This window comes from Geotrypetes seraphini, chromosome 6, assembly GCF_902459505.1.
Source record: "Geotrypetes seraphini chromosome 6, aGeoSer1.1, whole genome shotgun sequence".
Classification (NCBI taxonomy): Eukaryota; Metazoa; Chordata; class Amphibia; order Gymnophiona; family Dermophiidae; genus Geotrypetes; species Geotrypetes seraphini.
This window is the reverse complement of record NC_047089.1, coordinates 95563181-95586623: the sequence shown is the minus strand read 5'-3', so window position 1 is coordinate 95586623 and position 23443 is coordinate 95563181. Positions and strand designations below refer to the sequence as shown.

General features: G+C 41.0%; 1 protein-coding gene across 7 annotated transcripts in view; it reads left to right on the top strand.

Moving 5' to 3' along the window:
* The window catches only part of DACH1 (dachshund family transcription factor 1), a 1064146-nt gene that overhangs the window by 388534 nt on the left and 652169 nt on the right, over positions 1 to 23443 (top strand). For all 7 annotated transcript variants that reach the window (XM_033948397.1, XM_033948400.1, XM_033948395.1 and 4 more), the window contains exon 2: positions 10154 to 10269. In XM_033948397.1, coding sequence (XP_033804288.1) covers positions 10154 to 10269 — 116 coding nt within the window. The remainder of the gene's footprint in view (positions 1 to 10153; positions 10270 to 23443) is intronic.

Below are 23443 nucleotides of genomic sequence, written 5' to 3'. Positions count from 1 at the left end.
TTTCCTCTCTACCACCTCTCTCAGGAGCACATTCCAAGCATCCACCACCCTCTCTGTAAAGAAGAATTTCCTTACATTGCTCTTGAGTCTCCCACCCCTCAACCTCAAATTATGTCCTCTGGTTTTACTATTTTCCTTTCTCTGGAAAATATTTTGTTCTACGTTAATACCTTTCAAGTATTTGAATGTCTGAATCATATCTCCCCTGTCCCTCTTTTCCTCTAAGGTGTACATATTCAGGGCTTCAAGTCTCTCCTCGTACGTCTTTTGTCACAAACCTCCTATCATTTTTGTCACCCTCCTCTGGACCAATTAAAGCCTTTTTGTGTCCTTTCAAAGATACGGTCTCCAAAACTGAACACAATACTCCAAGTGGGGCCTCACCAACGACCTGTACAGGGGCATCAACACCTTTGTTCTTCTGCTGGTTACGCCTCTCTTTATACAGCCCTGCATCCTTCTGGCAGCAGCCACCGCCTTGATAAAGACGTTTTTAAATACCTACATAATATAAATGCGCATGAGTTGAGTCTCAATTGAAAGGAAACTCTCGAATGAGAGGGCATAGGATGAAGTTAAGAGGCGATACACTCTGGAGTAATCTAAGGAAATACTTTTTTTTACAGAAAGGGTAGTAGATGCGTAGAACAGTCTCTTGGAAGAGGTGTTAGAGACAGAGACTGTGTCTGAATTCAAGAAAGCCTGGGATAGGCACATGGGATCTTTTAGAGAGAGGAAGAGATAATGTTTACTGCGGATGAACAGACTTAGATGGGCCATTTGGCCTTTATCTGCCATCATGTTTCTATGTTTCCTCCTGCTTATAGGAATAACCTGAGCGTCTTGAGACTTTTCTGTGGAGAGGAACTCTGTTACCTCATTATGGAGGCTTTGGTGATGCTCTCCTTAGATGAAAGACCTTTGGGGTCCCTCCATGGCATTTCCCATGCATTCAGACATTCAGGACCTGATTACATAGAAACATAGCCTACCTGGCGGATGGAATCTATGACATGCTTCACTCTCCTTTTTTTGAGAGGAAATTCTGTAGGCATGTGTACTACAATTGGACAGTATTTGGGGGATTGTTAAGCAGCTAAACATTACCTTTGGACAGTTCTGAGGGGGACCGGCAAAAGAGAGTCATATTCTTCAACTGCAAGCAAGTTTTGGACTACATTTTGAGCGGGACCAGTGAAAGAGTTATACCCCTCAGACACCAAAGATAATTGATGGCATTTACTGAAATTTTCATGCATCGATAATACAGATTAAATGTGAACTTTACTTTGTAAAACATTTTTCTTCAATAAGATATTTAATTGATACTATTAGTTCTAATGCAGTAGAGAAGAATAAGGAAAAATTACTGGGACTATGTCAAATAAAGCAGTTTATAAGAACCAGGACATTATTATATGAAACAGTCCTTTATTAACTTTGTTTCAAGTCCTCTATTTTTCCTGCTGATTGGGAGGAACTGTTTACATGTTTTTAACTTTTGAGACATGGTAGAGTTTTTTTGACCAGTAAATGAAGGATGCTGTTTAATAGAGTGTGAGTCATAATAGCAGAGCTAGTAGAAGGTACTAAGGTCTTTTATCTCCACCTTTTGATACTGATACCATTTAACTGTTCCTCTCACAGCAGAAGAGAGTGGGTTTGTTTTGGTATATGTGATTTCAATTACCCCAATGTTGGCTGGATAAATGTAACATCAAGAAGTGCTAAAGAGGTAACATTTCTAGATGTAATAAATGACTGCTTCTTCGACCAACTGGTCTAGAAACCAACAAGAGGGGTAGCTATTTTAGATTTAGTCCTTAGTAGTATGTAGGGCTGCTGGGAAACAGTGATCCTAACATGCTCAAATTTGAGCTCATATCTGGAGTGATGAGGCTAAATAAATCTACTTTAATGGGATTTAATTTTTGTAAGGGTGACAATGATAAAATTGGCTAAAAACCTAAAAGGATTGATGGCAAAGGATAAGACTTTAAATCAGGCATGAATGTCATTTATGAAAGCCCAGACCAGATGTATTCTGCTTTTTAATAAGGGTGGATAGAAGAGCAAATGAAAGCTAGCATGGTTAAGAGGTGCAATGAAAGAGACTATTAGATCCAAAAGAGCATCCTTTAAAGAATGGAAAAAGGATCCAAATGAAGAACATAAGAAGCAATATAGGCACTGACAAGTTAGATGCACAGCATTAATAAAGAAGGCTAAAAAGAATATGAAGAGAAACTTGCCTAAGAGGTAAAAACTCATAGTAACAGCTTTTTCAGGTATATCAAAAGCAGAAAGCCTGGGAGGAAATCCATGGGTACCATTGGATCATCAAGGAGCAAAAGGGGCTGATTGCCGGCCACCAGGGAATGTGAGGAGAAGCTTTGATGCACGTGCAGACTTTTGCACATGCGTAGAAGAACTATGTCATAGGCCGCGGGAGGACGCCGAAGAGCTAAAGAAGGGCTGGGAATAGTAGAATAGGCCCGGGGAGCCGGAGGGTGGAGCTTAGCCCTGAGACAAGAGGTATTGTAGGGAAAGTGCTGCAATTTTTAGCAAACTGATGACCACCATTACTACTAAAATTTATCTCTCTATCCCATGAGTATCTTGATTGTGTTTGTGAAAAACTCTGAGACTGCTGTAACAACTGTGTCACCATTTGCTTCAAATCTTTCAATTTTGTCTTCATAGCAGTAACTTTATCTTCTTCTACTTTCATACTTCTCAGGACAGGTTCACTACGGTTGCGAGCTAATATTCTTGGAGGATCCTCCTCAGCCCACTTAACTGCTTCCTGCAACAACGCAGTGAAGGACATATCCGGCACTCTTTCTATCTTTTTTTTCATCTCTCTTCTCAAACCATCTTCTTTAATACCCAACTCAAAACGTTTCTTCAACATTTTCTGAGGGTTGCTAAACATTGGGCATCTATAGCTTTAAAACTTGATTATTTATCCTGTAAACCATATGCATAAGTTCTTATATCTTCTACATATGCCTGCTTTATATTGCAAAATTATTTTACTTGTACCATTACAGGCACTTTATCACCATACATGGTTTTTTAAACTTGGAATAAATCTTCCATTGTCTGCTGAGATCCTGACTCCAGAAATCTAGCAGTGTCGCTTGCTTGACCCACCAAATAATCTTTTACTATCTCCAGTTGATATTCAGGAGGAATTCTCAGAACTTTCAATGCAGCTTTTGTCTTCTCAATCCAATCCATGTTTCTTCGGTGTACCCTCAAAATTAGAAATCCTTTATCTTTAGGAATATACATGGCAGTAGCCATTCTAGGCCCCTCCATACACAATCTCTCTATCATCATTTGTTGATCTTTTCTTCTCTCCTCCATCAACTTATTCAATTCTTCATCCTTACGCCGTAATTCTTCCTCCAACTTATGTTTTTCTTGCTTCTCCGCCTCTTGTTTATCTTGGAAGGCTTTCCATTCTTCTATGAAGCAAGATGATAATTCTTCAGTTTTTCTAAAGAGCACTAAACTCTCCCAGGAAATAGAATATCAATAGAAACTTTTGAAGTCCATGACTTTCTCCAAAACAATTCACTCACTCCTTTGCCTGCATTGTAACTGTATTGAAACCTGTACTGATCTACCTGTACAAGCAACTCTATTGAATGTCTTTGTCAAACTGTCTATTGTAACTTCCTGGGTAACTGACCCAACCTTGCCAGAGGATGTGGTAACAGTGATTAATGTAGATGGGTTTAGAAAAGGTTTTGACAAGTTCCTGGAGAAAAAGTCCATAGTCTGCTATTGAAACAAATTGAAACAAATATGAGGGAAGCTAATGCTTGCCCTGGGATCAGAACCATGAAATTGTGCTTCTATTTATTTTTTTGCCAGGCATTTGCAACCTTGATTGGCCACTGTGGAAACAGGATATTGGCTAGATGGACCATTGGTCTGACCAAGTATGGTTATTTTTATGTTCTTATGTAAATGCAGAAGGATGCTATTAGGCTTTGTATTGTTATAGGCAGGACCTAGACCCTTACAGTCTTATAACGGTAAAGTTAAATATTTGAAAAGGTTTAAAAAAAACCCCAAACACATACCCCCTCTTCTATTAAACTGCATTAGCAGTTTGTAATGCAGAGAACCACACTGAATGGCCCACGCTGTTCCCAACGCTCATAGGAACTCTTTGAGCGTTGAGAGCAGCGCAGGCCATTCAGTGTGACTCACCACGCTAAAAACTGCTAGTACAGTATAATAGAAGAAGGCGTTGGTATCACCACAGGTATGTTTGAAGGCTAAGAATGAGAGTCCATATCTCCCATTTTGTTTTAACTAGTTTGTGCATAGTTATATCTTTTCTGTTTAATGCTGATTCCCCTCCCCCCTCAAAGTTCAACATTGCAGCATTAGAAATAGAGCTGAAAACACTTACATAATGTGCTTCTCTAGAAGTGACATCAATATTGGAGATATTTGACACACTTAGGCATGTACTGTAGTAACACTGGTAAAGCACATTGGTGAGCATGTGACTAGATATCTGTTTCCTGTAAGAAGATTCACTCTCTTGATTTAATGTGGTATGACTGAATTGTATACTGCATAGTACACTATGCTATCTTCTATGTTGCTTTTGTATGAAAATATTCTCCAGTTTCACATAGCAGATAGCAGATAATGTTTAATATTTGCCTGCCATTGTTAAGTATCTCAGGAAAATTACACTGAAGGAGGTTGGCCTTCAATTTGCAGTATCCACAGAAAAGAGGCAACTTTGTATTTACTACATGCATGCAGGTTTTATAGTGCTGTGCTCTAAAGAATATCCTAGTAATGTAGTAGTTCTCAATCAGTGTCAGGACCAGTGCTGCCCGATTCACAATTCAAATCTGTTCAACGATTCACTTTGGGTGAATCGATTCAAATTGATTCCCTATTAAAAAAATCGGCCTTCCCAATTTGGTGCCCACGGATTGGCTGCTGTTGCTTCGGGGTGGGGTTATGCATGGCACAGATTATATCTGAAGTGTGTGAGTGGGTGTTGCTCTCGCAAGGTTTAGTAGAAGGGGGCCCAGTCTAGAAACGGTTCTGCGCCCCCCCCCCCTCATTGTCTGTCACTTCTGTTATGGTAAAGAAGCCCACGAAGGAGCAGGATGAGGTCTGGGGTAGAGAATGACACGGTGACAAAATTCATCACCATTCCCGTCCCCGTGGATAACCGCGGGAAACCATCATCATGTCATTCTTTAAGGAGAGAGGGAAGAATCGGAGTATAATTGGGCACAACCACTGACCCGCAAGCTTTGCTTTGAAGAATGCTGGTGTAGAAGGACCGAGGTTGAAATAGACACTAGAAAATGACATGGGATTATTTCCCACGGTTATCCGCGGGGCTGGGGACGGTGATGAATTTTGTCACTGTGTCATTCTCTAGTCTGGGGTTGGCGAGTACAGGAGCTTGGCTCCAGCCTGACCAACCGCCACTGCTTTGAGTGTGAGCAGCACGGGATGACATATATTGACCTCACTGTCGGAAGTTTCCTGCTCCGGCCTCTTATGAGTATCATCTAATAGGAGTCCCAGGGTATTAATAATCATCTCAGCTTGTAATAGGGCTTATGCTGTTCCTATGTTCTGTACCTTTTTTGTGAATTCTAACAGTATTGGTAACACCATAAATGTCCGCGGAAAAAACATTATTGGCCCTGTACTTGGTTATTCCTGCCCACACTTCTTATATAGATTGATTGCTTCCCTACATGAGCTTTAAAAAATGAGCAAAAAGAACAAACTTTTTTTTGTTTATTTTATTTACACCACAGCGCCTGTGTGGATAGGAGAGGGCAAATGGGGTGAAGAGGCTATAAAAATAAACCCACTAGGATGTTTGAAAAAAACACCCAATTGGGAAGGAAAATCAAATCGAATCAAAAAATCGATTCGATAGGCTGAATCGAATTGAATCAATTTTTTTTTTCCTGAATCGGGCAGTGTGTCATTAAGAAATGGGATGTGTCTCCAAAAATGTGGTACTGGTATACACTGCAAATCTGTGCCTTTCTTAACACCCATTTCTACAAGCAAGCATGGAAGAGCAGAAAAATCAGTACAGTAGATTCTCTGTTAATCAGAACTCAATTAACCAGAACTCTCAAGCAATCAGAAAAAAAAATATATAAGAAATACTGTAAATAAAAATGAAAATAAAATCAATTTCTGGTGGAAATTTAGGTGTAAACTTGACACGCACACCTGAGTATACCCATGCTTTGTCTACCACATGTCCGGTAGTTTCTCTGGAACAGTTTATGGTATGGCATAGTATAGGGTATAGTATTAGTCCTATTTTTAATAGTGACTCTCAAGCAACCAAAAACTACATTTATCTGACATCTATTGATCCCCATGGGTGCCAGTTAACTGAGAGCTATTGTATTTCAGATCTCCATAATTGGTCCCTGTTTCTGTTTTCCCACCATCCCCAATATTAATTGCTGCCACCAGCCCCAACTGGAACTATTCTGTTATCCATAGATTCTGTTTCCTACAAAGTTTCTGAGCAGCTTATTTGCCAGGTTTTCTTTTAATTCACAGTATCTGACAGTGGAGGGATTTTGTGTTGCAGTTATTGAGAAGATACAGAATTTGAACACACATTTATTTTGTGTGAATCTGTAAGGGAATACATCCAAACTCTGTACTCTGCATACTGTAGACCAGGGGTGCCCACACTTTATGGGCTTGCGAGCTACTTTTATAATGACTAAGTCAAAATGATTTACCAACAATAAAATAAAAAAAAAAACACAAAGCACACTGAAAGGCAGAGAAAATGTTAATTATTCATATTCCGGGTTTTTTCAAAGAGGTCACGGCAGATGACTCTATGCAATGTCACTTCAGTAACAAAATACAAAAATAGACAAATACACCCTCTCCCTTTTTACTAAATCACAATAGTAGGTTTTAGCACAGGGAGTTACGCTGAATGCCTCGTGCTGCTCTCAATGCTCATAGGCTCCCTGCGCTAAAAAACGCTATTGCGGTTTAGTAAAAGGGAGCCATAGTGCAAAATATAGACAGCAGATATAAATTCTCAAAACAGACACATTTTGATCACTAAATTGAAAATAAAATCATTTTTCCTACCTTTGCTGTTTGGTGATTTCATGAGTCTCTGGTTACACTTTCTTCTTCTGACTGTGCATCCAATCTTTCTTCCTTTCTTTCAGCCTCCTGTATGTTTCCTCTCCTCCAGACCTCATTCTCTCCCCCAACTTTTTATTTCTGTCTCCCTGTCTGCCCTCTTTCTTTCTTTCTCCATGCCCTCCCCCAAGCCACTCGGTTTGCTGCCACCGCCATCAGGGAACAGCCCCCAAGCCACCGCCGTCCCAAGCTTTCCCTGCAGAAGCGTCGCGCTGACCAGGATTCCGCTCCCTGACGTCAATTCTGACGTAGGAGAGGAAGTTCCGGGCCAACAAGGCATTTCTCCTCATTCCATCCAGCCTGAGCCCCATCTCTCCTTGATCCAGCATTTCCCTTCTGTGTCTGTCAGAATTACCATTCCACCTATTTTCCAGCATCACCCTTCTTTGTGTCCATCTCACCTATATCCCTATCTCACCACTTTTTCAGAATCTTCATTTGTCTCTGTCCTTGTCTTTACCCCATGTTCACCATTTGCCCTTTCAATGTCTTTATCTCCCCCTCCCACTTTTTCAGCATTACTCAGCATTCACCTCCTCTTCATGTCCCCTCTGTATCTCTATCCTTATTCAGTAGGTCCTGCTTACTCTTTCTCTTCTTTGTGTCACTATCTCCATTTTCAGCTTTCCCCCCTTTTCCTTTGTTACTGCACCCTGTAGCCAGAATCTTTCCACCCTCCCTCCACTCCAGCCCAGCCCAGTATGAAATATTTCCTTTTGTTTCCCTCCCCTCTCTCTTTCTCTCTCTCTTCTGCTCCCTCACCCATGAGTTCTGCATCTGGCCCTCTCCCTTCTACCTGCACCTGGCAAAACCCCCCTGCTCCGCGGCTCTCTTAAGCAACTCGTCAGCAGCGGTGATCAAAACAAGCTGCCGACATCGAGGCCTTCCCTCTACGAGTCCCGCCTTTGTGGAAAAAGGAAGTTGAAACAAGCGGAACTCACAGAGGGTAGGCCCCAACATCAGAAGCTTGTGTCGATCGCTGCTGCTGAGTTGGCGAAGAGAGCCGCGGAGCAGGGGGTGTGGCAGGAAGCAGGTAGAAGGGAGAGGGCTGCTGGAAGAGGTAGAAGTTCCAGAGTATGACACCGACCCGGGCCAGGATGATTTCTTTTTCAGGCTGTTGCTGTTGCTGCTGCTGCCGCCGCCATGCCACCACGCCCCCCCTCCCCCCACGAAATGACAAAAACAGCCTAATGCCCGGCGTCGGCGTCTTTGACGTCGGGGAGAGGAAGGCTGATAGGCCCGGTAGATCGGGACGGCAACACGAGTCTATCACAGAGCCCGGGATGGGCTCTGCGATCGACTCACGTTGCCTTCCTGAGCTACTGGTCAATCGCGATCGACGCGTTGGGCACCCCTGCTGTAGACTCTAGAATGAGTAAAAGTTTCTTGATGTTGATATAAAATTTAGTGTAAATTGCCTACCATTCCAGCCCTTATTGAAAAACTGTATACAACACATCAGTCCCAGATTTCTAAATGATAAATTAACTTCCCCCCCTCTCCATTTATAAAAGCGTAGCATGGTTTATAGCGCCAGCCACGGCAGTTAATAATAATAATAACAGTTTATATACCGCGGTTTACAATAATTTAAAAAAAAAAAATGCTACAAATTGAGTAAAACTTACACAGTTGGAGATTAGTGACTAACAGTTTATGAGATCAGTTGTTGGAGAGATTGTGCAGATCAGCTACCTAGGTACTTCAAGAGTTAGAGCTCTGTTCACTCATAGGTATTCTATAAGTGTCGGAGCTGTTACCGCCACCGCCAGCACTAAAAAACACTCTACACTTTTGTAAAAGGGGGAGGGGGGAAGTAAGTGAAGATTATAACTTCTTTGAAAATTCTGTTTAAGAATATTTTGTTTCCCTTGCATCATTTTTTAAACAATATTTTGTTTTTGTTGTTGAGCTGTAGATTTTAGTGTTTGTTGTATTACACATGAACACATGCATTAAATGTGTCACAACGTAAGAAAGGTTGAATACCATTCTATGAATGTAATTTGCTAATGATTATAGTATTTTCATATTGTTAAACATAAGGAAACTAGCACAAGTATTTCCTTATGTAGAATATGGGTTAAATGAGAACTTGACATCTTTTAAATGACAAAAAGTAAAGAAATTGCAAGACCTTTTCACACATTAGATCTGTAATGCCATTTATCATCGAGATATCAGGCTAGCAGTGTAAAGTAATAAAACATATCATCGAAAAATGTGCTATAGGTCTGAATCACTCTTTCATTCCACCTCCCAACTAACTGTAGTATTAAATCAAACAAGCAGAACATTTCCTTAGGCAGCCATTGCCTTTTAATTTCCTGAAGAACCTTAAAATATCATTCATTACAAGTACTACACATATTTGGTTTTTAAAAGTCTCATAAATCAATAGCAGGCTGAGTGTAATAATTATTACAAGTTAGTGCATAATTTTCATGCTGAAGGCTGCATGCAGAACTTTAGCATATGCAAACGAGGCAATTCAGACTGTGTATAGATATTAATATGAAGAAGCAGGTAACGAGGTGCAGGCTATGAATTATGCATCAAGAGCGACTGATCTTCAATGAAGAAAATGAATTCAGCATGTAATCTAATTAGTGATGGAAGTCTATTACATCTAACTGCAAAAGCAACCGTCCTTGAAACAAATTTATTTACAGTCCATGCTACTTACTACTTGAAACAACTTTGAAATGATGTTTAAAAGAGTATAATTGTAAAACAAAAAGACCCAAAAATAATTGTTCCCTCCCTCCCCCCCCCCCGTTATAGACCAGGAAGGCCTCCTAAAAGAAAACAGTGTCACCTCTGCAGAGAATTATCATATCATGCCACATATGCTACTTACTACTTGAAACAATTTTGAAATGATGTTTAAAAGAGTAGAATTGTAAAACAAAAAGACCCAAAAATAATTGTTTTTTTTCCCCCCCAGTTCGAGACCAGGAAGGCCTCCTAAAAGAACACAAAGTGTCACCTCTACAGAGAATTCTCATATCATGCCACATGCAGTCCCAGGCCTAATGTCTCCTGGAATGATTCCTCCAACAGGTAAGATTCAGGTCCCCTTTTATGAAGCCACATTAGGGTTTTCTATCGCCAGTCGTGGCGGTATTAGCTCTGATGCTCATAGGAATTCTATGAGCGTTGGAGCTCTTACCACCGTAGCCGGTGATAAAATAGCCTAACATGGCTTCATAAAAGAGGGGGTCAGTTATTAACTTTTGTAGACAGATATTACTATTGTACCTGTTCTAGTCACACAGTTGGAATTAAGTAATAGTGACTGAAGGAGTTGGTATTACCATGTCCTCTTCGAAGTCCTAAAAAACTGTAGAAATTAATATGTAACTATATGCCAGGGATAACAATAGCAATTACTTGGTAATTTCTGACTTGACTATTTTTGAATTTTTATTATTTCATTTTCCCCCCCCCCTCCACTCTTGTTCTTTCATTCATTCTTTTAGAAGCAAGATTCAATAAATGCATAATATTAGTGCCTACTCTGGCTTATAATGATCATTGTCAATGTTTCTTATGCTAATATGATATCACTTGCATATTTATATTGAAAAGTACAACTTTATGACATGGTGTTGTAACCTGCCTCTAGTTGTCTGTAAATATTATTTGCATACATAACAAATCTATATATATAAAATCGGAGGTATGTATGTATGTGTGTGTGTGTGTGTGTGTATGTGCCGCGATCACGCAAAAACGGCTTGACCGATTTGAACGAAACTTGGTATGCAGATCCCTCACTACCTGGGGTGATATGTTCTGGGGGTCTCTTCACCCAAGAATTTATATGTTCTTGCTCCTGGAGGTGAAACTAAAAATGTTGTTTATAATCAAGTTTTGTGTTAGTTGTTTTGTATTCATTTTGTCAAATATTTCACATTATAATTTGAATATTGTACTTTTTATAAAGCTGTAAAAAAATAATTTCATTCACCACTATAAAGTATCTTTATTTGAATCCATTTACAGTGTTATTGCTATAATTAAATACCCGTGCAACGCCGGGGCATCAGCTAGTATAGTATATAAATGCTGCCTGTTTAATGTACATGGGATAAAACAAGCATCATTTCAATGCACATAATTGCATTTTATCCTTAGCAGAAGTTAGCTTTTTTTTGTTCTTGCTGCAAATTAAATTCTAAAGCCAAATGTTACATAATTTGCTAGCTTATTATGCTCTAGCATCTTTAGAAGTTTCCATCAGTTTTAACTGGATTTTCAGTTGCTAAGGTTATATTTATGTAACTGCATACATTAGTGATGAATTCTTCATGATCTGAACAAGTATGCACACTTGAAATAAGCCTTTTAGTTTGCAAGGTTTAAAAATAAAAAATAGAAAGCTTTAGAAGACTGAGTCAAGGAGGAATGTAATTAAATCCAATGAAGAAATCTTCACAATGAGAAATAAACATGCTAATTTGTTTAAGATTTATTTTCTCCTTTCTGATCCTAATGGTACCGATTCACAATGTAAAGAGTCCTAGGAGACAGAGTGATAGCTCAGAATTGGGTTGATCCTATGCTGGCCTCTATCCTCACTAGAGAACCTGTGGGGGCTGAAGGATGACAACCTTGAGCTATTATTTTGGATGCCATGTTCTTCCGACAGCAGCAGCAGCATTCCCAATTAGCTGCTCTTACCAGTATTGGGCCTTCCTCTCTGCTGGATCCTGCCTACTTCTTGTTTCCGCGAAGGCAAGACCTTTCAGAGAGGAAGGCTCAATGCCGGCAAGAGCAGCACATTCTGAACACTGTGCTGCCAACCGGGGAGGGGGTGGTACTTGGGGCAATGGATTGTTAAGTGACTTGCCCAGAGTCACAAGGAGCAAGCTGGGATCAAACTTGCAACCTAAGGGTGCTGAGGCAGCAATTCTAACCACTATGCCACCTCCTCCACTTTTATGATTATCTAGTCATACAAATGCTGTGTTTCCAAAGGAGGTAGTAGTGAGGGATATAGTAATTTCTGTTTTGTGAGAAGCTTATTATTTGGGGATATGTTGATTTTTTGGTGGGTTTTTTTTTTTCTTTTTTTTTTAAGCCCTGAGACAGGTGACCTACACTGTAGGCTTTTGTTTAGGTCAAGGAAGATGTGTCAGGACTATTAAGCTCACCCAAGGCTGGGCAGGGGCTCACCCAGAAGTGGCCTTGGGTGAGCTTAAGTGGCCCTAGACATCTCCCTAGGGCTGCAACAGACACCTGAAATGTAGGCCAACAAAATGCTGGTCTACATTTCAAAAACTAAATATAAACTTTTTTGAAGCAGCTTTCAACCCTTAACTCTCACTCACTGTCAGATACCTATACCCATTGTATAATTCATTTTAACCAAAATCTTCCCAACTCTGAGATGTCCTGTCTGTCCAAATTTGATTGTAAGCTCTTCTGAGCAGGGAGCATCTATTGAAAGTTAAATGGGTATGCCTTTCAGTGTTATATAAATAATTGGGGGGGGGGGATACCACTGCCACGCTCAGCTAAGTGGCTCTAGCAAGGATACCCACTCCCTCCTGCCATAATCCCTGACCCTCCCCCCCCCCCCTTTTGAAGGCCCCTAGCAGGAGATATGCCCATTCCCTCCTGCTGGATCCCCCTGGAACATCCAACCTCCCCAACCAGGGACATCTCCCCTCCAGACTCCCCTGACACCCTCCCACCCTCTCCCGTACCTTCGTAGGTGAATATCTAGTCAAAAAAATTAACAAAAAATGGGGGTCTCGGTTTATATTTGAGTCTACTAATGTAGTTTAAAAAACAATCCAAATTTAAGCTTACCGGGCTGTGGGGAATGGAGGTGCGGGTCAAGGGCAGGCCCGACATGCGAGGTAGGCAGCTGATTCCGCTCAGCCATGGCCACAGTAGTCCTCCATGCTGTTTGCCAGCCACTTGGAGGAGGAGGGAGTGAGGAGTCAGTGGTACATCCAGATTGTGAGCAGCTCTACCTTCAGTCTACCAGCTGACAATTATGAAGCCAGACGCCCTTTTGCTAAATCAATATAATAATAATAGTAATAACTGTATTCTTTTATACCGCCATAACCAAAAGTTCTAGGCGGTTTACACTAAAAAGAGCTGGACAATCAGCAAAATAGAATAACGCAGTAAAAAATACAAATATTTGTAAAATAGAATTTCAATAATAAAACTCACTAAGTAATAAACTTATCAAACAAAGTGGTCTTAATTAATTCTGAAAACTGCAATAGAATAACATAGCTTGCTGAATACATTTACTTAACCAAGATTGTTGCCTACCAGCTTGAAATGCTAGGGTCCTATCTAAGAAGGTCTTATATCTACACCCATTCATTTTTGGATAAGCAAATAAGTAGAAGTTTCTAGTTTCTCTTAATGGTCTATGCTACACAAAATGAGGAAAAAGGTAAGACAATCCCGATATTAGCTTAAAGCAGATAGAGGAAAATTTGAATAACACTTTTGCTTCCAAAGGCAGCCAATGAAGTAAACGATAATATGAAGTAATATGGTTGTTCTTTTTTAAACCAAAAATCAATTGAATTCTGAATTATCCTTAATTTCCTTAGAATGTTTTTTTGGGTACTCCTAAATAGATGATGTTACAATAGTCTAAAATAGATAAAACTAATGCCTGCACCAATAGTCTGAATGATAAAGGATCAAAATATTTTTTTATGTTTCTTAATTTCCACAATATAAAAAAATCAGTTTTGCACTGCTAAGTTCATGTGTTCTGCTAGTGTTAAATGTCAGCCTAGTGTGACTCCCAGGATTTTGATAGATTTCATAATCAGATAGTCATGACCATTAAGATGAAGCAATGAGTTTATTTTGTCATTAGTTTGGTCTTTTCTGTATTGAGTTTCAGTTTGAAATTAATTGTCCACTGTTCTATCTGAGTCATAATAGAAGATATCTGGTTTAAAATTTCAGTGGTAAAATTATTTAGAGGGAGCTCGGTTTTCCAGTATGACACTTTATTGGTTTTAAAATGATCACCTATTGAGCACCATTACTTTAAATGATCCAGTCTATGGCTGCCGATTAATCAACAACCTGCCTCCCGTTATCATCTTCAGATAAGTTACCATTATATAGCAATATATTAGAGTGTTTGATTGGTAACTCAGGAGGTTTGGGACTGTAAAAATAGCGATGATGGTCCCATTGGCAACCACAGTTAAGTGATAACACTGAACTAAATCGGTTATTGGGTCTGAGCACTTTACAAAATATCACATTATATTTATGAGGATATATTTATCAGTGTATTGATTATTACATAATTTACATACACTTCTCCCTCTGTATTTGTGGTTTCCGTACCTGTGGTTTCGCTTATTCGCAATTTTTCGGCTGCTGATTCCACCCCCAAAAAACGTCTTCACTAAAGATTTTTAATTTTACTTTTCTGGACAGTACCGATAAAAAAGTTTATCACTTACCATTACTGTACTGTAACTTTGAAAATCGCTGCTGCCATGCTTTCTTGCACAGATTCACTGCTTCCATGTTTCCCAATGTGCACTGAGAAAACGCTGCTTCCCAGTATCCCTAGAGACAAAGGCTTCTTCCCAGCGTGCATGAAATCGCTGCTTGCTTGCTTGCCTGGCCTGGTTGGCTGCCCAGAAATCGGTGCTTGTTTGCCCTGGAAATATGACTGTACAGGTATTGTTGTATACAGTAATAAAAATTTGAGAATTTCTATAGTAGTAATAGTGGCAGCTTAATTCAAAAACTGCAAATAACAGTTGATATGTTATGCACGATTTCAATAGTAAAAACAATGTCACTTTCCAAAAACCGCAAATAACAGTTGATACATTATTCGCGGTTTTTTCATATTCATGCCTGTTGCCAGAACGCATCCACTACGAATACGGAGGGAGAAGTGTACATAATTTTAAAACAAAAACATGATAAAATAAACATACAAACAATTCTCAGAAATTATGACTACAAAATAATACCATAGCTTGCATAGAAAGAGGCAGATAGACTGTAGACCCTGGAAAGAAAATTAAGAAAAGACAGAAGAAAGCAGAAACTGGGATAAACATGAATAAAATGACCAGACAACAAAGGTAGAAAAAAGTAATTTTATTTTTAATTTCATGAACAAAAATTGCAATTTTACTATAAATTTGCACTGCTTTCTTTTTATATTTCAAAGTGTATAGTGCTGTTTCTCTCTCTGATGTTGAACTGCATATGGTTTCTTGAGGTTTAAGTTTGATTTTTGTCTACATTTATTTAAGTTTGTGGCTGCTTGTAGTTGTGTTTTCCTAAGTAGGGGCCTTGTTGTGAATATGTTAGCTTAGAGATATGCTAGTGCAGTGGTTCCCAAACCTGTCCTGGGGGACCCCCAGCCAGTCAGGTTTTCAAGATATCCCTAATGAATATGCATGAGAGAGATTTGCATATAATGGAAGTGACAGGTATGCAAATCTCTCTCATGCATATTTATTAGGGATATCTTGAAAACCTGACTGGCTGGGGGTCCCCTAGGACAGGTTTGGGAACCACTGTGCTAGTGCATCACAGATATTTGTATTATATGTAGTGACTTACGAGATATCTACTAAAAGTATCACCGAACCATGTCCATAGAGGTACTAAAGATGCCTTTGTCTAAAGTAGGTATGGTTTTACACCAGAAGTTGATGTAGCTATCCTTCGTCACCTCTAGGGACATAATTCTCATGTAAAGTATGTGCTAGAAATGTAGTCTTATAAAACCTTGGCCTACATTTCTGGTGCCTACTTTAGACTTGGTCGTGATTCTGAAAATGATACTGTTGCGTGATGATCATGCGAATTGCGAGATGAAGCGAGAATGCAAAAACAGTAACACAGTTATTATGGGAGACTTCAACTACCCCGGGATAGACTGGAGTCTTGGAAGCTCAAAATGCGCAAGGGAGACAGAATTCCTGGAGGCTATACAAGATTGTTTCATTGAGCAGCTTGTTAGAGAACCAACGAGAGGAAATGTCATTCTGGATCTAATCCTAAATGGGTTAAGGGGACCTGCAAAGGAAGTGGAAGTAGTGGGACCGTTGAGAAACAGCGATCATAACATGATCAAGTTCAAGGTTGAGGTAGGAATATCGAAAGGAAAGAGAACCATAGCAACAACTGTCAACTTCAGGAAAGGAAACTACAAAGCAATGAGGGAAATGGTAAGGAAGAAACTTGGGAACACTGCAAATGGTAGATATACCTGGTCTTTTCTCAAGGACACAGTGAGCGAGGCGCAAAATCTGTATATCCCCAAATTCAGAAAGGGGTGCAAAAAGAGTTGAACAAAAGACCCGGTGTGGCTAACTAATATAGTGAAAGAAGCGATAAGCAATAAGAAAAATTCATTCAGGAAATGGAAAAAGGACAAAACTGAGGGGAACTGGAAAGAGCACAGGAAGTATCAAAAAGAATGTCACCGAGTGGTTCGAAAAGCCAAAAGAGAGTATGAACAGAGGCTAGCCAGGGAAGCACAAAATTTCAAATCGTTCTTTAGATATGTTAAAGGGAAGCAACCGGCTAGGGAGGAGGTGGGACCGCTGGATGACGGAGACAGGAAGGGAGTGGTGAAGGAGGAGAAAGAAGTGGCAGAAAGACTTAACATGTTCTTAACATCCAACATACCAGAACCTGAGCAATTCTTCAATGGAAATCAAGCAGAAAAATTAACATCCATGGAAGTAGTCTTGAAGATGTACACAGGCAGATAGAAAAATTAAAAACTGACAAATCCCCGGGTCCGGACGGAATCCATCCAAGGGTTCTGAAGGAATTAAAGGAGGAGATAGCGGAACTACTGCAACAAATTTGCAATCTATCTCTGAAAACAGGCATGATCCTGGAGGATTGGAAGATAGTCAACGTTACGCCCATCTTTAAAAAGGGATCAAGAGGTGACCCGGGAAACTACAGTCTGACCTCAGTCCCGGGGAAAATGGCAGAAGCACTGATAAAAGAAAACATCAATGAACATTTTGAAAGAAACAAACTTCTGATAACCAGCCAACATGGTTTCTGCAAGGGGAGATTGTGCCTGTTGAACTTATTGCACTTCTTCGAAGGAATTAACAAATGGATGGACATCATAGATATCATATATCTAGATTTCCAAAAAGCCTTTGACAAGGTGCCCCATGAATGTCTACTCTGGAAACTGAAGAACCATGGGGTGGAAGGAGACGTACATAGATGGATCAGAAACTGGTTAGCGGGTAGGAAACAGAGGGTAGGAGTGAAGGGCCACTACTCGGACTGGAGGAGGGTCACGAGTCGGGTCCCACAGGGCTCAGTGCTCGGGCCGCTGCTATTTAATATATTCATAAATGATCTAGAAACAGGGACGAAGTTTGAGATAATAAAATTTGCAGATGACACCAAACTATTTAGAGGAGCTCGAACTAAAGAGGACTGCGAAGAATTGCAAAGGGACTTGAACAAACTAGGGGAATGGGCGACGAGATGGCAGATTAAGTTCAACGTTGAGAAATGTAAAGTATTACATGTGGGAAATAGAAACCTGAGGTACAACTATACGATGGGAGGGATGTTATTGAATGACAGTACCCAAGAAAGGGACTTGGGGGTAATGGTGGACATGACAATGAAGCCGACGGCAGAGTGTGCAGCGGCCGCTAAGAAGGCAAATAGAATGCTAGGCATAATCAAGAAGGGTATTACAACCAGAACGAAAGAAGTTATCCTGCCATTGTATCAGGATATTGGATTGTTGCAGTAGTTCCGCTATCTCCTCCTTTAATTCCTTCAGAACCCTTGGATGGATTCCGTCCGGACCCGGGGATTTGTCAGTTTTTAATTTTTCTATCTGCCTGTGTACATCTTCAAGACTACTTCCATGGATGTTAAGAAGGATATGGCGATACTCGAGAAGGTTCAGAGGAGAGCGACACATCTGATAAAAGGTATGGAAAACCTTTCAAACGCTGAGAGATTGGAAAAACTGGGACTGTTTTCCCTGGAGAAGAGGAAACTTAGAGGGGATATGATAGAGACTTACAAGATCATGAAGAGCATAGAGAGAGTAGAGAGGGACAGATTCTTCAAACTTTCGAAAAATAAAAGAACAAGAGGGCATTTGGAAAAATTAAAAGGGGACAGATTCAAAACAAATGCTAGGAAGTTCTTCTTTACCCAACGTGTGGTGGACACCTGGAATGTGCTTCCAGAGGGCTTAATAGGGTAGAGTTCAGTACTGGGGTTCAAGAAAGGATTGGACAATTTCCTGCTGGAAAAGGGAATAGAGGGGTATAGATAGAGGATTATTGCACAGGTCCTGGACCTGTTGGGCCGCCGCGTGAGCGGACTGCTGGGCACGATGGACCTCAGGTCTGACCCAGCAGAGGCATTGCTTATGTTCTTATGCACTGTTTTTGCAGGCAGCTGCCGCTAACAGCACCATTTGCAGAATCCAGGCCTTTATGTCAAGTTAGTTAATGAAAAATAATAATAAATCAGTAGAGAAATAATATAACAAGTGAGGGTTGAATTCCTTAGAATCCCACTAATAGTGTTACTATTAGTGGATAGTGTTACTATTAGGGATCCGGCCCTCAGCTACCAACAGGGGATAGCTCAATAGACCCGTGTTTCAACTTCAAGTTTACGCCCAGTAGTGTCTACAGCGAACTATCCAAACTCAAGGTTGACAAAGCTATGGGGCCAGACAACATACACCCCAGAGTACTCAGGGAGTTAAGAGACACCTTGGCGAAACCACTATCAACACTCTTCAATCTCTCCCTTAGCAAGGGAAGAGTCCCGCTAGACTGGAAAACGGCTAATGTCATTCCACTACATAAAAAAGGATGCAGGACGGAAGCCACGAACTACATACCAGTGAGTCTCACATCAATAGTGAGCAAACTAATGGAAACTCTAATCAAACACCAATTGGATACGGTCCTGAACGAGGGGAATCTGCGAGATCCCCGCCAACATGGGTTCACAAAGGGGAGGTCTTGTCAATCCAACCTAATCAGCTTCTTTGACTGGGTGACGAGGAAGCTGGATATTGGGGAGTCCCTGGACGTCATGTACTTAGATTTCAGCAAAGCATTCGATAGCGTACCACACCGCAGGTTGTTGAGCAAGATGAACTCTATAGGTTTGGGTGATACCTTGACTACATGGGTGGGGGACTGGCTGGGAGGTAGACTTCAGAGGGTGGTGGTGAATGGCTCCCCCTCAGAAATGACAGAGGTGATCAGTGGAGTACCGCAAGGCTCAGTCTTGGGCCCAATCTTATTCAACATCTTCATAAGGGACTTGGCTGAGGGACTTCAGGGTAAATTAACGTTATTCGCCGATGACGCCAAATTATGGAATATAGTAGACAAGAACACAACAGGACCTGACATCAAATCCAAGACCGATAGTATGGCACATGACCTCCTCCTACTGGAGAATTGGTCCAGGACCTGGCAACTAAATTTCAACGCCAAAAAATGCAAGGTCGTGCATCTTGGCAACAAAAATCCATGTAAGACTTACAGTCTTAATGGTGAGATCCTAGAGAGAACTGTAGCGGAACGTGACTTAGGAGTAATAATCAGTGAGGACATGAAGACTGCAACTCAAGTGGAGAAAGCTTCATCTAAGGCCAGACAAATCATGGGTTGCATACGCAGGAGTTTCGTTAGCCGTAAGCCCGAAGTCATAATGCCATTGTATAGGTCCATGGTGAGACCCCATCTGGAATATTGTGTGCAGTTCTGGAGACCACATTACCCCAAAGATGTGCTGAGACTTGAGTCGGTCCAGCGAATGGCCACACGGATGGTAACAGGGCTCAGGGAGCTCCCGTATGAGGAACGGCTGAATAAATTGCAGCTCTACTCCCTAGAGGAACGCAGGGAGAGAGGGGACATGATCGAAACATTCAAATACCTCACGCGCCGTATCGAGGTAGGGGAGGATATCTTCTTCTTCAAGGAACCCACGTCAACACGAGGGCATCCGTGGAAAATCAGGGGAGGGACATTGCATGGCGACACCAGGAAGTACTTCTTCACCGAGAGGGTGGTAGATCGATGGAATAATCTTCCGATACAGGTAATTGAGGCCAGCAGTGTGCCTGATTTTAAAGCTAAATGGGATCAAAAGGTGGGATCTCTTCACAAAGGGAGGTAGGGGAGGGTCATTGGTGTGGGCAGACTTGATGGGCCTTGGCCCTTATCTGCCGTCACTTTCTATGTTTCTATGTTTACCATGATAGAACAGGAGAGCATTGTCCTTTCATTAAATAATGATAAAAATACATTTTATGCAAAAAATCTAACAGTATTTTATTAAATGAACCTTTAATGTCCTCACTTTATTGTGGAAAGTAACAGAAATTTAACATACTTTGCTAACAGCTAAACACATACACTTTGTGGCGTTTGAAACAATCAAGCATTCAGTGTTTTCTGAGGTAGAATAAAGTCTGCAATGTTGTTTTTGTAACTGTTTTAAATTTAACACAAGAGGATTAAGCTCATATTGATCAACAAATAATTCCAAAGAAAAGAGGCAATAAAGAAGAAGGCCAAATACCTTAAGAATTTTTGATGGGAATGGGCTGCTGAACAAAGACCTAAACTAGTGTCTCTCAAACTGTGTGCCCCAAAGAGATTCCAGGTATACTACAAGAGATTCCAGAATTTTACTTTATTTTTAAAAATTTCCTTCATAAGTATAAACTAGAATAGATGACATTGACAGAATTATGTGTTTGTGATGTACATGTTTTGAGCGTCTGCATTTGTAAGGATACAACCGCCCAGACAAGCATCATTCTTTAATCTGATTGGTCCTTGAAAACTAACAGCAAACAATTTTAGTTGCTTTTTGTTTGTTTTTTGCATTAGTTATCCTAGATCAAACACGAAAACAAAGGTACTCCATTTCCGCGGCACAGACTTCGCACGCATGGGAGATTTTGTCCATCGGACGCTGCAGGACCAAGTGGAGACCGATGATGTAGAAGCTAAGTGGTTAACACTGAAATCAACCATACATGAAGCAACTAGCCGCTTCATAAAATCAGTAAATAAACGACAAAGAAACAATAAACCCCAATGGTTCACCGCAGAGATCTCACACCTTGTTAAGGAGAAGAAAAAAGCATTTCTTTCCAACAAGCATACGGAAACAAGAGAAGCCATCATGGAATATAGGACCAGATCTACAGCGGTCAAAATAGCAATTAGGGAGGCCAAACTTCGTGTGGAAGAAACTCTAGCAAAGAACATTAAGAAGGGGGACAAATCCTTCTTCAGGTATATTAGTGATAGGAAAAAGAACACAGACGGGATAGTACGCCTTAGCAAACCGGATGGGAATTACGTGGAAGCAGATTCAGATAAAGCTGAACTACTGAACGAATACTTCTGCTCTGTCTTCACTTGCGAGGCACCAGGACACGGTCCTCAGTTAGAGGCTAAGTCAAGTGCGGACGACCCGTTTCAGAATTTTGAGTTCACACCAGGTGAAGTTTACAGCAAACTGTCAAGACTAAAGGTAAATAAAGCCATGAGACCAGACAATCTGCACCCAAGAGTGCTCAAAGAGTTGTGCGATGTCCTGGCGATACCGCTAGCCGCACTCTTCAATCTCTCCCTAAGCACAGGGAGAGTACCCTTGGACTGGAAAACAGCCAACATCATTCCCTGCACAAAAAGGGTTGCAGGGCAGAGGCTGCAAATTACAGACTGGTGAGTCTCACATCAATAGTGTGTAAACTCATGGAAACTTTAATTAAACGCGAATTAGACACGATCCTGTCTGAGGGAAATCTACGGGATCCCAATCAACATGGATTCACCGGGGGTAGGTCCTGCCAATCTAATCTCATCAGCTTCTTTGACTGGGTGACAAGGAAGCTAGACTTGGGAGAGTCTATGGACATCGTGTACCTGGATTTCAGTAAAGCATTTGATAGCATCCCACACCGCAGGCTGTTGAGCAAAATGAAATCGATGGGGTTAGGAGAAACACTAACTACTTGGGTCAATGATTGGCTAAGTGGAAGACTTCAAAGGGTAATGGTTAACGGTACCCTCTCTAAAACATCGGAGGTGACCAGCGGAGTACCGCAGGGTTCAGTCCTGGGCCCACTCCTTTTCAACATATTCATAGGGGATCTGACTCAGGGGCTTCAGGGTAAAATAACATTTTTCGCCGACGACGCTAAACTATGCAATATAGTAAGGGAATGTAATTTACAGGATAGTATGACACGGGACCTACTTACATTGGTAAGATGGTCCTCGACCTGGCAGCTGGGCTTTAACGCTGGGAAATGTAAGGTTATGCACCTCGGTAGCGGTAATCCATGCAGAAATTACACCTTGAATGGAGAAACTTTAACTTGTACTTCGGCGGAACGAGACCTAGGAGTAATCATCAGTGCAGACATGAAAACTGCCAATCAAGTGGAGAAGGCTTCATCTAAAGCAAGGCAGATGATGGGATGCATCAGTAGAAGCTTTGTCAGCAAGAAGCCTGAAGTCATAATGCCATTGTACAGAACCATAGTGAGACCTCATCTGGAATACTGTGTACAATTCTGGAGGCCACATTACCGTAAAGATGTGCTTAGAATCAAATCGGTTCAACGGATGGCCACCAGGAGGATCTCGGGGCTAAAGGGTCTCTCGTACGAGGAGAGACTAAACAAACTACAGCTCTACATTCTAGAAGAACGTAAGGAGAGGGGAGACATGATTAAGACATTTAAATACATCACGGGACGTATCGAGGTGGAGATGATATCTTCTTTCTCAGGGGACCTTCTGCCACTAGAGGGCATCCGCTCAAACTCAGAGGCAGGAAATTTCATAGCGACATCAGGAAGTATTTCTTCACAGAAAGAGTGGTTGACCGTTGGAATTAGCTTCCAGCGCAGGTGATCGAGGCCAGCAGCGTGCTGGACTTTAAGAATAAATGGGATACCTATGTGGGATCCCTACGAGGGTCGAACTGGAATATTGGTCGCTAGGTATAGACTTAGGAGGATGGGTCAGTAGGGTGGGCAGACTTGATGGGCTATAGCCCTTTTCTGCCGTCATCTTCTATGTTTCTATGTAACAAAGCAATCAAGGCTTTGTTACCATTTAGATATTTTTACCTTTGCAAACTTGGATTTTCAGCTCTGACAGAAATTAAATTGGAAAAAGGAGAATGATTACAGATA